The 16,633-nt window shown below is 39.2% G+C and overlaps 1 protein-coding gene across 1 annotated transcript in view; it reads right to left on the reverse strand.

Annotated features, from left to right (window-relative positions):
• The window catches only part of THSD7B (thrombospondin type 1 domain containing 7B), an 826,015-nt gene that overhangs the window by 375,549 nt on the left and 433,833 nt on the right, over nucleotides 1-16,633 (reverse strand). Inside the window, exon 10 of the mRNA XM_023542986.2 lies at nucleotides 2,950-3,079. Coding sequence (XP_023398754.2) covers nucleotides 2,950-3,079 — 130 coding nt within the window. The remainder of the gene's footprint in view (nucleotides 1-2,949; nucleotides 3,080-16,633) is intronic.

A 16,633-nucleotide genomic window follows, 5' to 3' on the forward strand; every position in this document is an offset into this window, starting at 1 on the left:
CTCCCTTTAAACTTAAGTTTTTGGATGACAAGCCTGGGTTCAAAGAAGTTAAGTGGTAAGTTAAAGACTGCGCAAGTTGAGACAGACCAGTTGTCAGTTCTTAGTCCCTAGATGCTCAGAGAAGGTCTCTTGGCTACAACACATCGCCAATGTTAAGTCAGCATAAAGGTACACATGTTATCTTCCTCTTTACTTTCTAGTTAAACGTGTTGGGAAATGCTTACATTTACAAAGCAAACTATTCAGACATATTGATTCTGTTTTAGTTTGGTAAATGTGTGCATATATGACCACAATGGAGTCAAAAAGACTCATAAGATAATCACAAGGGCCTACCTCAGGTTGCTCTTATGATACCTGCCTCCCTAACATATCAACGTGGGAGAAAGCAAAATCTAAATTGGTACCATATTGCTCAAAATTCAAAGATGTTTTACTAAAGAGTAAAGAATTGTGGTGGTAACTTGGACACATTTTGAAGTACTCATCAGGTGAAATGATACACTGATCCAATCCACACACACTGGAACTAATTCCTCAGAGAAATGGCAGGAGGTCAATCGTGGAAACTTTTGAAACATCAGTGACTTGTTGAAACATCAGTGAAGTGTAGCTTCAGAAGAAGAGTAAAGAGAGTGGGCAAACGACTGAAAGAACACACTAATAGTTTTTAGGATATTCTCTGCTTGTAATAGCCCTGGGTTCATAAAGATATTTGATGAAATCTGATTTGGCTATTTTCCTTGAGAGCTCTTTTGCTGGGCTCAGAAGTTTCAATATTTGCAGATGGCACAAAAGGATGAATGTTGACAGTTTCCACAATGGCCCTGTGGTTAATGAGGGCAAACGGGTATTGTCCAAGCATGCTCCCAGTGTTAATTTATATTCCGCCCAAACTGGTCATCAGATAGAAAGTATGGGAGTAAAAGAAGATAAAATCAGTATTAATTAGGCTTCTTCAGTGACATCGTAGGCTTTATCTCATGCAAGGAATCTTCTTAAAAAACAAAATAACTGATATTTTCCTGAATAAATTAGCCTTTGAATTTCACAGATTTAGGTAAAGCACTAGGCATTTTCGCTAAAGGCATTTGTAAGTCTGCTGGTAACTATATGATTTTTAAGTCCATGGGTTATGTTCACCAATCGGTAAAACCCAACAGTAATTGAATTTAATTCATGTATGATTCAAAGCAATGTTCCAATCAAATTTAAAACTGTCAAGCGCTAAAAGAGTGTAGGTTTATGACTAAGCACACAAACCCCAGGTATTGCTTTTATAAATAATAATCATCAATATACCAAGAAGGAATACACAGGGAATATACAGTTTAAAAGTCACTCATTTTCTTCCTTTCCAAAAAATATTCTATCCATATGTTAATTTTTTTCTAACTAGATGGTTCCTTAAAATATATATGTGATGGAAATTGAAAACCAAAAATGTTTTAAACTAAATAATTAGGAAGTGAGTATAAATTTGTTCTTAGCTTATGATTAAAGGCTTTAGAATTATAAATATAGATATACATATATATGAACTTACCCTTATTCTATTCTATAATATATATTATAGAATAATATATATGAACTTATATATGAAATTACCCTTATTCTATTCTATAATACATAAATATATATGTTTATAACACAAAACTTTACTCTCATTCTTTTGTTCTCATATATATATATATATATATATGGATATGGAAACCCTGGTAGCATAGTGGTTAAGAGCTACGGCTGCTAACCAAAAGGCTGGCAGTTTGAATTTACCAGGTGCTCCTTGAAAACCATACGGGGCAGTTCTACTCTGTCCTATAGGGTTGCTATGAGTGGGAATCGACTCGATGGCAACGGGTTTGGTTTTTGGGTATATGTACATATGGATTTTAATGTCTCCCTCTCACAACATGATATTACTACTTAAACTCGAACTGGCATACAGCTCCCAGGAATGAAGCTGGCATGTACCCTTGCTGCTGTGTAGCTGGAGCAGCCCCAGGCACTCAGCTCAGTACAGACTCTGGAGTCCAAATACCCACACCTCCTGCACTTCACCAAGTTTAGATTCTGTTTAAACAAGTATACTAGACACTGTTCTGTCTCTTGGTGGATGCTACTACCCTCCTGCCAACACTGCTGTTCTCGGCTTTGTGAGGTACCATCACTGCACCCTTGAGTCCTCTGTTCTGTTTGGTATTTCCTTAAAACATCCTGGAAGTGTGACCCAGCTAACAGGACTATCCCTGCATAGGGGACTCTAGGTAGTCACACCTTCCAGGTTTCTTCCTGGTTGATGCCTCTCTTCTGTGCCCATCACAGTAGGGTGATTCCAAACCACTGCATTTAGGAGTGAAGACAGGCAGAAGTCTATCTTCTTTCTATACCCAGTTAGTCCTTGTCTTGATCACTTTATCTCTTTGCTTCATTAACATGCACATCTGCGTCTACACAGAACTCTGGAAGGATCCTCTTATCTGAAGACTATGGAAACATTTTCTGAATTCATGGAATTATCCCCTTCATTGAGTGATGTTCAAATTGCAGATGGGTCTCTGCCTTTCCAGTTGTCTTCATGCATATTCTTTTGTTCTGAGATATATATATCAGAAGAAAAGAATATACATATAAAATCTGGTAAAGATCTCATCTTGAATCGCTTTGGATCCTGGATCTTGAAGAGTTCCTGGATGGCAGCAATCCAGCAGCTCACTTACAATTAAAGCATGTTTTTCTTCTGTTGATTAGACTTTCAAATTATTTACTCCAAATATATTTCAGGAAAGGGAGGAAAACATGGATGTATTTGAGGATATATAACATTGCCTGGTTTAGGTTAATATTGCCTCTTCTTATTTCTCACTAAACAGCTACATATTACATGAGAGAAAATAGGTCATATTTTATACTAAGGTCTAATGATTATTTAAAAAGTTAACTAATTACCGATACACTGGGCAGAATGAAACATCTTCACACTCTCTCTCTTCAAATAAGGTATCTGGGCATTCTTGGCCTCCATTGGCTGCTTCTTGGATGATAATCCTGTATCGAGACTGTTTTACTGTGGCATTTCCTGAAGTAAAGGAAAAATAAAATTATAATACCCTTTCCTGTGGATGCAGATTATAATCCAGGCTGATGTGGCAATATAAAAATTAAAAGGAAAAAGGTAAAGTGAGCATATGTGAAAAGAGAACTTGGGAAATGAGAATAACAAGCAAAGACCAGGGGTTAAAGTTCAATTGTACTTGTATGAGACAGGTATGTCATATTTAATAATTGTGATTTCAAATCTATATCTTCTAGAATGTAAACAGTGTTTCACACTGTCTTAATATGTTTTAAATTAGAGTCTACATAATACCCCTGTCTGTTAGTTTGCATATTGCTATGATGCTGAAAGCTATGCCACTGGTATTTCAAATACCAACAGGGTCACCCGTGGTGGACAGGTTTCAGAGGAGATTCCAGACTGACTAGGAAGATAGGGCTGGGAATCTACTTCTGAAAATCAACCAGTGAAAATCCTACCAATCACAAGAGTCTGATCTGCAACCGTGGCATCAGGATGGGGCAGAGTTTCATTCCATTGTGCATGGGGCTGCTATGAGTCTTAGTCAACTTGATGGAAGCTAAAAACAACAATAATAATATTTTCTAAGGCATTAGAGTTACATGGTTTGATCTGAGGGTCCCAGAAATGTTTCTTGATCTCAAAACAATAACTCAGAGACTTCAAATTCCATGATTAACAATTCACTCCCTTGGATAAGGCATTTCCCTGTCTATGCTGCTTTTATAATGCAAACAATCTTATAAAATTAATACATTAGTAACATATTTATGCATAGGTATTAGTTTATTAAGTTGGTTATTCCTCATGGCCAGGGACAATATGTATGTAATTGGAACTTAGGAAAGAGGCACTAAACCTGTGAAAGAACAAAATATTATATACTTCACAGTATTGCGAAGAAGTGGAACTATTAACAGGGACCTCAATAAAAAGACAACTGATTTTCACTTTAGTGTATTAGAGCATTCACTAAACAATCTTTAGACGCCTTCTTAATCAACCACAACAACAACAAAAAATCAATTACACTTACAGTGTTTACCGTCTGTTTCAATCACTATGTGTAAGGCATTGCAGAAGGTATGTAGACACAAATTCCCGAACTACAAAATTTACGATTAAGCATAAATTAAAGGGGGGCGATGTATACACAATTAGTTGTAAGACACTGCAGAGCATAAGAACTGTCAGATAGTGGTTCAGTGATAGGCTGCTATAGCGGAAAGACAAATCATTTCTGACTCTGGAAACCCAAGGTTGTGGAGGAAGCAGAAGTTATCCTGGGCCTTGAAGTCTGAATAGAAAAAAAAATAGGATGAAGCCATTTCAGACCAAAGAAACAGTTTGAGAAGAGGCACAGAGGAGGTGGAGCCAACATGGCACTATAGACAGAAACACCATGCCACCCCTCTACAGCAAAGACCAAAAAAACTAGTAAAACAGACACAAATATCAGTCGTGTAACCCTAAGCATCAAATGAAAACATAAAGAACTTGATGAAGCACCAAATGGAATAAAAGACTGCCAAAGAACAGAGAACAAGGAGAGCTATGGAGCAGAGGTCCCCTACTAGCTAATGGGGCACAGATTTGTGATCTTGGACCTCTGCCACTAAGAATTGTAGACAAGGAGTATGGGAAAGCAACTTCATGGAGCTTCCAACAAGAGACAGAGCACACTTACCAGGGATACATGCTTTCCCACACCCGCCCTTCTTCCCTCTATATGGCCACTGCCACTTTCCAACAGGCCACAGTCACTTGGCCAGAGACACATCAGCTCACTGCCACCCCACCCCCACTGACTAGCTCCTTCAGCACCATTTTCTTTTTGTTTCTTCTCTCTTCCTCCCTTCTTTTCCTTTCTCCTGCCCAGCTAGCCCTGTGTGCCATCCCTGCCCTTCCTGAAGGACTGTGCCACACCACTCGGCTACAGAGCCATCCCTGGGTCTGCACCACCCCAGTGGTAGGCTCTCTCAGCGCCATTTTTCCTTCAGTTTCTTATCTCTCTCTCCCTTCCTTCCTTTCCTTTCTTCCACCCACCTAGCCCTGTGTGCCATCCAGGCCCCTTCTTTACAAGCTGTACCATACCACTTGACTAGATAGCCACCAGCATAAGTCCTCCCCAGGTGTGGGCCAACTCACTGGCAGGCTCATTCAGCACCATTTTTTTCTTATTTTTTGGTTTTCTCTCTCTCTCCCTTTCTTCCTTGCCTTTCTCCTGCCCAGCTATCCCCCTGTGCCATCCCCACACCTTCTTGATGGGCTATGCCATACCACTTGGCTAGAGAGCCACCGGCAAATGCCCTCCCCCACCCAAGTCCGAGTCTCCTCCACTAGCAAGCTCTCTCGGTGTAATTTTTTTTGTTTCCCTGTTTGTTTTTGCTTTTTCTTTCTTTCTTTCATTTCTCTCTCTCCCTTCCTTTCTTTCCTTCCTCCCACTACCTAGCCCCATGTGCCTTCTCCCCTTCTTGATGGGCTGTGCTGTATTGCTCAGCTAGAGAGGCTCTGGCAAACAGCCTCCCTGGGTCTGCACTGCTCCTGTAGGCCAGATCCCTCAGCAGCATATTTTTTTATATTTCTTTACCTTTCTGCTTCTCCCTTTTCCTTCTCCTTCCCATACAGGCCATGTGCTGTGTCTGCCCCTTCCTGACAGGCTGAGCTGTGCCACCCAAAAAGCAAGATATCAGCTTGCTGCCATCCCAATTCTGCCCTGTCCCCAATAGCTAGTTCCCTAACGCCATATTATGTATTTATTTATTTTTGTTTTAGTTTTTTTTTTTTTTTTTTGTAGTTTCTTTTCTCTCTTTCCCTTCTTTCCATTGTAAACGATATACAACAGGGAACCAGAGAGGTCAATCTGTAAATGACAACAGCATCAGAACAATAAAAGAGAGAATAAACTGTGTAAATATTGAATTTTGAAATGGAGAGGAAGTCAAAGCGATATCAGGTAATCAAAGATTAGTTTAAACTTAGGAACATGGGGTAAATTTCAAGGTAACCACAAAGAAAGTTAACAAATCTACTCATCAAAATAAAGAAAAATGTAAAGTCTTAGTAAACACAAAATCTACAAAAATAAACAAAGAGACAGAGAGTGACAGAATGGGTAAAAAAAAATAGGACTCATCAATATGCTATCTACAAGAGACACACCTGATAAACAATGACATAAATGTATTAAAAAATCCAAGAATGGAAAAAATATATCTAACAAATAGCAACCAAAAAAAGAGCGGGAGTGGCAATACCAACCTCAGATAAAACAGACTTTAAAACAAAATCGATCATAATAGACAAGGAAGGACATTATATAATGACTAAAGGGACAATGTGTCATGAGAACATAACCATAATAAATATGCACCCAATGACAGGGCTCCAAAATACATAAAACAAACTCTAACAGCATTGAAAAAAGAAATTTGACAGTCCCACAATAATAGCAGCAGACTTCAACACACCTCTCTCAGTAAAGGACAGACCATCTAGAAAGAAACTCAACAAAGATACAGAAAATCTAAAGGCCACAATCAATCAACTTGGCCTCATAAACATATATAGAACATCCCACCCAATGGCAGCAAAGGACACATACTTTTCCAATGCACACGGAATGATCTCTAGAATATTCCACATCTTAGGCCATAAAGCAACCTTCAACAAAATCCAAAACATTCAGACAATACAAAGCATCTTCTCTGATCACAATGCCATAAGAGTAGAAATTAATAACACGAAGAGCAAGAAAAAAAACAAAAAATCAAAAACATGGAAGCTGACTTAACACCTTGCTTAAAAACCACTGGGTAAGAGAAGAAATCAAAGATGGAAAATAAATTCTTAAAATCAAACAAGAATGAAAACACATCATACCAAAACCTTTGAGACACAGCAAAGGCAATGCTCAGAAGTCAATTTATAGGAATAGAAGCACACATCAAAAAAGAAGAAAAGGACAAAATAGCTAAACAACTCGAACAAATAGAAAGAGAACAACAAAAGAAGCCCACAGCCACAAGAAGAAAGGGAACAGAAGTAAACAAAAAAGAGAATTAGAAAAACAATAGAAAGAATCAACAAGACAAAAAGCTGGCTCTTTGAAAGTATCAAGAAAATTGACAAACCATTGGCCAAACAGACAAAACAGGAGCAGACGAAAATAACCCATATAAGAAATTAAACGGGAGACATTACAACAGACCCAACTAAAATAAAAAAAAGATCAGAATACTATGAAAAACTATACTCCAACAAATTTGAAAACCTAGAGAAAATGGACAAATTTCTAGAAACATATTACCTACCCAAACTAACACAAACTGAGGCCGAAAACCTGAACACACTCTTAACAAGACATTGAAGAGGTAATTAAAAAAATTTTTTTTTCCCAACAAAAAAAAAAGCCCTTGCCCAGATGCCTTCATTGGAGAATTGTACCAAACATTCAGGGAAGAGCTTGTGCCAATACTACTCGAATTATTTCAGCATATAAAAAAGAAAGGGATACTTCCAAATTCAGTCTATGAAGCCAGCATAACCCTGATACCAAAGCCAGGCAAAGACACCACACAAAAAAAGAAACCTACAGACCAATATCTCTCAAGAATATAGATGCAAAAATTCTCAACAAAATTCTAGCCAATAGAATTCAGCATCATAACAAAAAAATAATACACTACAACCAAGTGGGATTCATATCAGGTATGCAAGGATAGTTCAACATTAGAGAATCAATCAACACAATCTACCATATAAATAAAAGAATCACATGATCATCTCAAACAACACAGAAAAGGCATTTGATAAAGCTCAACATCTATTCCTGATAAAGCTCTCAATAACATAGGTATAGAAGGGAAATACCTCAACATAATAAAGGATATCTATACAAAACCAACAGCCAACATCATTCTCAATGGAGAGAGGCTAAAAACATTCCCCCCTGAGAACAGGAACAAGACAAGGATGCTCTTTATCATCACTCCTTTTTAATATTGTGCTGGAAATCCTAGCTAGAGCAATAAGGCAAGAAAAAGAAATAAAAGGGATCCAATTTGGTAAGGAAGAAGTAAAACTGTCCCTATTTGTGGATAATATACATAGAAAACCCGAAGGACTCCACAAGAAAACCAGTGGAACTAACAGAAAGATTCAGCAGCATAAATAGCACACAAACCATAACTGTTGTTGTTAGGTGCTGCCAGGTCAGTTCCAACCCATAGCGACCCTATGTACAACAGAAGGAAACACTGCCCAGTCCTACACCATGCTCACAATCATTGTTATGCTTGAGCCCACTGTTGTAGCCACTGTGACAAACCATCTTGTTTAGCATCTTCCTCTTTTTCACTGACCCTCAACTTTACCAAGCATAACTAACAATATACAAAAATCAGAAGATAAGCTAGATAACTTGGACAGTCTAAAAATTAAACACTTACGCTCATCAAAAGACTTCACTAAATGAGTAAAAACAGAATCTACAGACTGGGAAAAAAATGTTGGTTATGCCACATCTGACAAAGGTCTAATCTCTAAAATCTACAGATAAATCCAACGCCTCTACAACAAAAGATGAATAATTAAATTTAAAAAAATGGGCAAAGGATATAAACAGAAATGTCACTAAAGAAGACATTCAGGTGGCTAACAGACACCTGATGAAATGCTTGCGATCACTAGCCATTAAAAAAAAAAAAAATAGAGAAATGCAAATCGAAACTACCATGAGATACCATTTCACCTCGACATTACTGGCACGAATCAAACAGAAAATAAGAAATGTTGAAGAGGCTGCAAGGAGACTGGAAATCTTATCTACTGCTGGTGGGAATGCAAAATGGTACAATCATTTTGGAAAAAGATATGGCACTTCCTTAAAAAGCCAGAAATAGAAATACCATACTATCCAGCAATCCCACTCCCTAGGAATATATCCTGGAGAAATAAGAACAGTCACGGCAATAGACACATGCACAATCGTGTTCACTGAAGCATTATTCACAATAGCAAAAAGATGGAAACAAATAGGTGCCTATCAATAGATGAATGGATGAACAAACTATGGTACATATACACAATGGAATACTACACAATGATACAGAACAATCAGAAACCTGCGAAACATCTCACAACATGGATGAATCTGGAGGGCATTATACGGAGTGAAATAAGTCAATCACAAAAGGACAACTATTGTATGAGACCACTATTATAAAAACTCATGAAAAAGTTTACACATAGAAAGAAACAATCTTTGATGGTTACTATTATAAAAACTCATGAAAAGGTTTACACATAGAAAGAAACAATCTTTGATGGTTACTATTATAAAAACTCATGAAAAGGTTTACACATAGAAAGAAACAATCTTTGATGGTTACTAGGGAGGGGAAAATACTAATTAGACAATAGATGGACAATAAGCAGTGGAGCCCTGGTGGCGCAGTGGGTTAAGAGCTCAGCTGCTAACCAAAAGGTTGGCAGTTCAAATCCAGCAGCTGCTCCTTGGAAACCCTGTGGGGCTGTTCTATTCTGTCCTATGAGTCGGAATCGACTTGATGGCAATGGGATTTTTTTTTTTTTTTTAGACAGTAGGTAAGCGGTAACTTTGGTAAAGGGTAAGGTAGTACACAATACTGGGGAAATCAGCACAGTGTGACCAAGACAAGGTCATAGAAGCTTCACGGACACATCTAAGCTCCCTAAGGGGCCAAAGTTCTGGGCTGAGGGCTAGGGACCATGGTCTTGGGAAATATTTAGCTCAATTGGCATAACATAGCTTATAAAGAAAATGTTCCACATTCTGCTTTGGTGAGTAGCGTCTGGGGTCTTAAAAACTTGTGAGCAGCCATCTAAGATATGCCTACTGGTCCCAGCTCTGTGGAGCAAGGGAGAATGAAGAAAACCAAAGACGTAAGGGAAAGATTAGTCCAAAGGACTAATGGACCACAACCACCACAGCCTCCACCAGAATGAGTCCAGCATAACTAGATGGTGCCCAGCTACCACCATCGACTGCTCTGACAGGGATCACAATAGTGGGTCCCAACAGAGGTGAGAACAAAATTGAAACTCACGAAAAAATACCAGACTTACTGGTCTGGCAGAGACTGGAAAAACCCTGAGAGTATGGCCCCTGGATACCCTTTTAATTCAGTACTGAAGTTACTCCTGAGTATCACCCTTCAGTCAAAGATTAGGCCCATAAAACAAACAATAATACATGTAGCTCAACCATGTATAGGAGACTGAATGGGCATACCAGCCCAAGGGCAAGGAAGAGAAGGCAAGGGGGGACAGGAAAGCTGGTAATGGAGAACCCAAGGTCGAGAAGGGGAGAGTGTTAACACATCATGAGGTTGGCAACCAATGTCACAAAACGATATGTGTATTCATTGTTTAATGAGAAACTAATTTGCTCTGTAAGCCTTCAGCTAAAGCACAATAAAAAAAAAATGCTGAAAATTATTCAGAAAAAAAAGAAGAAAAGGCACATTTACCTAAGTGCATTTGGAATGAAGGTGTGTGTGTGTGTATGTGTGTGTGCGCACATGCGTGCGCAGACACACACATGCATGGGAGGAAGTGGGAAGGAGCATGGAGCATGGAAGGGGCCATGAAGAATGGAGAGAAGGAGGTGTAGGGAAAAATGGAATTAGTTGGTAGGTTTGGTACAGTTAATGGACCAAATCATGTTAAAAGTTAATTTCTTCAGAGCTAGTAAACTAAGTGGACCAGAACAGAAAAAGTGCTTGTATTTAAAATAATACATGCACACATTTTTAGACAAAAATTACTAGTACAAAAAGGCTTATAATGGGGAACAACAGACCCACCACCCCAGCTCTCACTCCTTGCCCTTCTCCTCAGAGGGAACCCTTCTAACTGTTTCTGTTTACTTCTTCTGTAGTTAATTTCAAATCTATAAATAACATGCTTATGCCATTGCTTCTTGATTCATTAACTCGAAAGGTCATCTGTTGACTTTCTGCTATAACAGATGAGAATTTACTTGTGCTACTTTTCCATTTTTTATAATTGTGTCATTAATTTTATCCCTCCACTAGTTAGCTAAAAACTTTAAAACACCCGAATTTTATAAATTTTCAGCCCTACTCCTCACTTCTGTCCTCTATCAGACCAGCCACCAGGGCTCTGCCAAGTCCTCTTGGATGGTCTTCCTCTCCTTTTGCCACCAAGTCCCCACTAAGTTAGGCCACGGCCCCCTCTGCTGTGTCATCAGTTTCTCTGATCTTTCAGTCTTCTCCATTAATGTCTATCTTCCAAAAATGTGTCCAAGTCTCTCATCTACTGATTGCTCCCTCCTTTTATTCTGACAAGGACTCCCAAAACCTGCTGCCATCGAGTCAATTCAGAGTAGAACTGCCTCATAGGGCTTCCAAAGCTGTAATCTTAATGGAAGCAGGCTGCCACATCTTTCTCCCATGGAGTAGCTGTAGGTTTGAGCTTCCAACCTTTCGGTCAGCCACTGAGCACTTAACCACTGCACCATCAGGGCCCTGTGACAAGGACTTATGGCCTTTAAAATTATTTTTCTATCATTTTTATGAGATCTTAAGAAGGATGGGAGATCAACACATTTGTATATTTCACGATCTTAAATTGTATGTTAGGGAGATGTACAACGTATTTCCCATTTGCTCCCCAGATGTTCTCTCTGCCCTTCTTTAACCTCTCTGTATCAAGGGAACTAATCATAGGAGGCCTGCATCAGAGACTCCCTTGTCCACTGGCTTCTGGTTTGACCAAGGTGGAGCACATACTGGAAGGAGATAAGAAGGCAAGAGGAGAGAAAGAGATCAGGGTGTCTGTTCTGGCCAATTCTACTCTGTGGATCACTGCAGGTTGGCTCCCTACTTCTAGGTTCCACTAATGGCTCCCTCTCCTCACCTCTCTGTAGGCTTGTGGGCGATATCAGCTTGCCTTACTATCACTAGCCCAGGTACCAAGCCATCCTTTGTTGATTTACTTTACCCCGCCCACCCCTTCATAAACAGTCCCTTCCTTAAGTTCTCCTCAGTTACCCCATTTGAGTGGGCCACCTGTTTCCTGACAGGGACTGCTAATAAAGTAAAAGGGGGAATGATGCTCTTTGTCAGAGGGGACATTATAATTGTCAGTTACCAGTTGTCGTCAGGTCGATTCTGACTCGTGGCAACCCCATGTATGTCAGACTAGAACGGTGCACCATAGGATTTTCAATGGCTGATTTTTTGGAAGCAGATCAGCAGGACTTTCTTCCGAGGTGCCTCTGGGTGGAGGTGAACCGCCAACTTTTCAGGTGGAAGTCGAGTACATTAACCTTTTGCCCACTCAGGGATACCACACTATAACTGTCCCCCTATTAAATGTAGTTAAGGCCTTGTGAAGAGTATAGAAACAAAAATGCAACTAAAACAGTTCTGCATAATAATATAAAATATTATCTTCACTGACTGGGACAAACTTTGTAAATACATAGGCCTTTAGGAAAAAGTTTCTTCTTCCACACCCAATTAATTCTTACTACACTGTCCTTACTCTGAAAATTATTATTTGTTCTTAGGATGTGTACAGGAGTGTGTGTGTAGATGTATGTATGTGTGTGTGTGTATGTGTTTTGTCAAGTGTTATCTCAGGAGATTGGAAATAAAGATTGAAAGACAACAGGAAAAATGAAGACATAGGTTTTCACCTCACACTGAGAGAAAAACCCTGAAGGAGACTAGACCTAGAGTATGAATCAATGGCTCTCCCTTATACACTACACAAACACACATGCACACACACACACACACACAGCTACACACAGACGTAGTCTACCTTACGATGTTATTACAGGTCAAATAATTCAAAGTTTGGGAGATATAGTTGCATAGATTATGACGTTCTACAAATGTTCAGGTGGGGGTCGGAAAGGATGGATTCTAGGGCGAAAACAAATCTTTAGTGTATAGGTAAGGTTTTCCAGCAAGGAGAAATGACTGGCACACTTCAGAAATGAAGAAACGTGTATTTCTTTGGAGAGAGAGAAAGGAGAGTCTTAAGAAAGGGAAAAAAACACTGGGATCTGTAGTATATCTGTTAAGAGTTTCTGTTTTTATGTGTGTGAGTCTGTGTGTGTGTGTATGTATATTTGTGGCTGTGTGTGTCCTTGAAGTTTAAAATGGTCATATTTAGCACTTGGTTTTAAAGAATCTTCCCCTTCATATGATGTCACTACCTCATATTATAACCAAAAGGATCAAATTAGGTAATTATGACCAAATAGCCATACAGTTTGTTACACACAACAGACTTAATTTAGTGGTATCGTGGGAGAATTTAAGGACAGGTAGCATAGACACTCAGTATGGAGTAGTAAATGGTCTTCTCACTCCATCCCTACTCTGAAGCCAGAACGATGGTAACAGTTTTGTTATCAAGACCCACCCACTGCCTTCAAGTTGAGTCAATTCTGATTCATAGCGAACCCACAGAGCTTCCAAGGCTATAAACCTCTACAGAAGCAGACTGTCACATGTTTCTCCCATGGAGCCACTGGTGGTTTTGAACTCCCGCCCTTTTTGTTACAGCTGATCACTTTAACCACTGTGTCACCAGGGCTCCTTATCAAGGGAAGGCCATAATTTCAGATACCCTAGAGGAAACTAGCAACGAAAGAAGTAGCTATCCAAAGCAGTGTCTAGCATCATGGTTTAAAGCCAGGCAAGAGAGGATGACCAAAACGCCAAGTGGAAGCTCTCAAGAAGCAATGTCAAACAAAGTTCCTTTTTAATAGACAAGAATAAAGTGGGGGAGGATCTGCCACAGTGTGCAGATAGAAAACATGTGGATTACACATCTGGTAAATAATATGAACAGTGTCCATGAATTATCTCTCTAATCTGTATCAGATCATCTAGGCATTTTGCAAATGCTATTTCATTTTATTGTTACAATAGATTACGAGACTGGCATTATCACTTTTTCCCATTTGAAACATAAGAAAATATAAGAAAACAAAGGATAGAAGAAGTAAATCATTTATACAAAGTCACCATGCAAGTATTAAAACTAAGGTCAATAGACACCAAAGCGCATGATCTTTCCATTAAGAGACTTCATAGGAAGTTGAGGGGTGGAGCATTCCAGAGGGCAGTGGTCCTCTGTTATCCCTAAGGGACACTTCTTCCTTTCAACAGCACCCTGTTGTTAGAAGACTTAGTGTCAGTAAAAGCAGTATTTGTAGGGCCTGTGAGTGATGCTTCCAGCCTCATTAGACCTACAGAAAAATAACAATAAATTAAAGTGTCTGTATGCAAACATAAACAACTGCTCAAGCATGATTATGACTAATAAACAACCGGTCTAAATTCAGTCCTGATTTATGCATATTTTATCATTACTAAGGCATCAGGCATAATTACACCTAAGTTGTTAATTATAGTAAAAAAAGAACATTTAGAGAAAACAGCTACGCTTAACATAGAAAATCTAAGTGTGGGCTACAAATATTGAGGGCTATTTACCGATTCTCTGTGGAGGACTATACCAACTTTTTTCAGAACACTGGTAGCAAAGGTGGAAGAAATCAGTATGTAAAGAGCATCTCTGGGTGATTTTCGGCCAAGTAAGGTAGAACAGTTCACATTGAATTGAAGTGTCATGAGTGTGACACTTGAGCCCTGGTGACAGACCTAATCAATGATTTGGAATGTAGAATCAACTCCCTAAGTTTGCAGTTGATCTGCAACGTGCGAGCAGGGGAAAAGCATGCTTGGTAGAACACAGGTGAACACAAGCCCTGGCTGGTAGGAGAGGCATGGCTGGAGGTGAGCACCTGGAAAGGAGGGCTCACAGAGGCCAGTGCACGTGCAAAGTAGATGTGTGATGGTCATAAACACACAACACACAGCAGTTATTCCAGCATCAATCTGAAGAATTCTGACCTGCAGTTCTTTTTCTTTTTTAATAACCTTTTAAATGTTTCCCTTGTTTCTCAAATATCATTGTTACTGATTAGGCTTCACCAACTCATTTTACTTCATGACATCAATATTCGTTCAGGCTACTTATTGTCTTGTTCTCACACTGGTGCTCTCTTTCTTCCTTCCCCCTTAAACATCCAGGTGACCATTTAAAAACAAAAACTATTGGTGGTTCTGCTCTAACTGATCTTGGAAACAAAAGGATGGCAGCAATGTTTAAGATTCATAAACTAACATAAAAAAAAAAAAAGGCCTTCTTGGAGTTAAGTTATAAATCCAGTACCTGCCGAATTTCAGGCAATTTCTTTAACCATGCTAAAAACCTCAGCTTTCTTGGCTGTAAAACAGGCCAGGTAGAAGTTTATTACTTCATATGATTGTTGTGAAGATTAAATGAGATACTATATGTAAAGTACCTACATATTGTTTGGCACAGAATGAGTGCTCTATAGCTTAATGTGAGTTTATAAGAAAAACTCAAACCAAACCAAACCCACTGCCATTGATTCTGACTCTTATTGACCTTGTAGGACAGAGTAGAACTGCTCCATTGGGTTTCCAAGGCTATAAATCTTTACGGAAGCCAACTGCCACATCTGTCTCCCACTAAGCAGCTGGTGGGTTCGAACCAGTGACCTTCTGATTAACAGCCGTGCACTTTAACCACTGTGACACCAGGGCTCCTTGTTCATAAGAAAACGGTAGATTAAAAAAAAAAAAAAAAACAGTAAAGAAAAGCTTCAATAGTTGAGACTGCTTCTAATTAAAGCAAAAAGTGACAACTTGGCCTTATATTCAGAGCTGGGTCACATCCATGTTCTTTGCATCTAGGAGTAGACCACAAGTAGCTTGAAACCATTCCGTTTTTGTTCCCGGTAAGTTAAACGAGAGGAGCCCTGGTAGCAGAGTGGTTAAAGTGCTTGGCTGCTAACCAAAAGGTCAGCTGTTCAAACCCACCACCCACTCTGCAGGAGAACAATGTGGCAGTCTGCTTACATCAACATTTAAAACCTTGGAAATCCTGTGGGGCAGTTCTACTCTGTCCTACAGGGTGGCTGTGAGTCGAAATTTGACTCCGTGGTAATGTCTTTTTTTTGAAGTTATATACACTTCAAGGCAATGAGTACTTACAACCACCTTCTCATATTATTGGAGAGGAATGAATAGAATGACCGTAAGTCCTGTTTGCTCAGGACAGTCCTTGTTGCCCAGGCTCAAACATTAACAGCTCCCGTTCAGTCTCAGAAGTGTCCCAGTTTGTAAGAAAAATGACGTGATTACTCAGAAAAAAGACCACCGCCTACATATGAATGCAAGAAACAGGCACATTTTATTGCTCACTCCAGCAGAGGGTTGCATTTCCAACATGTGGAAAAGGCAGACTGTACTGCTGATCTTATAATTATCTATTCAGTCTGATCACTGGACCTTTTTATTTCCTGCCACAGAATTCTCCTTGAGATAGTAGTCCATGCATCTGAAGAAAACTGTTTTCTTTCTCAAGCACACTTGCTCATAAACCATTAAATTAAAAATTAAAGGGAGAGTACGGGGTTTACCTCAAAATAATCCA

The sequence above is a fragment of the Loxodonta africana genome, chromosome 6 (assembly GCF_030014295.1).
Source record: "Loxodonta africana isolate mLoxAfr1 chromosome 6, mLoxAfr1.hap2, whole genome shotgun sequence".
Taxonomy (NCBI): Eukaryota; Metazoa; Chordata; class Mammalia; order Proboscidea; family Elephantidae; genus Loxodonta; species Loxodonta africana.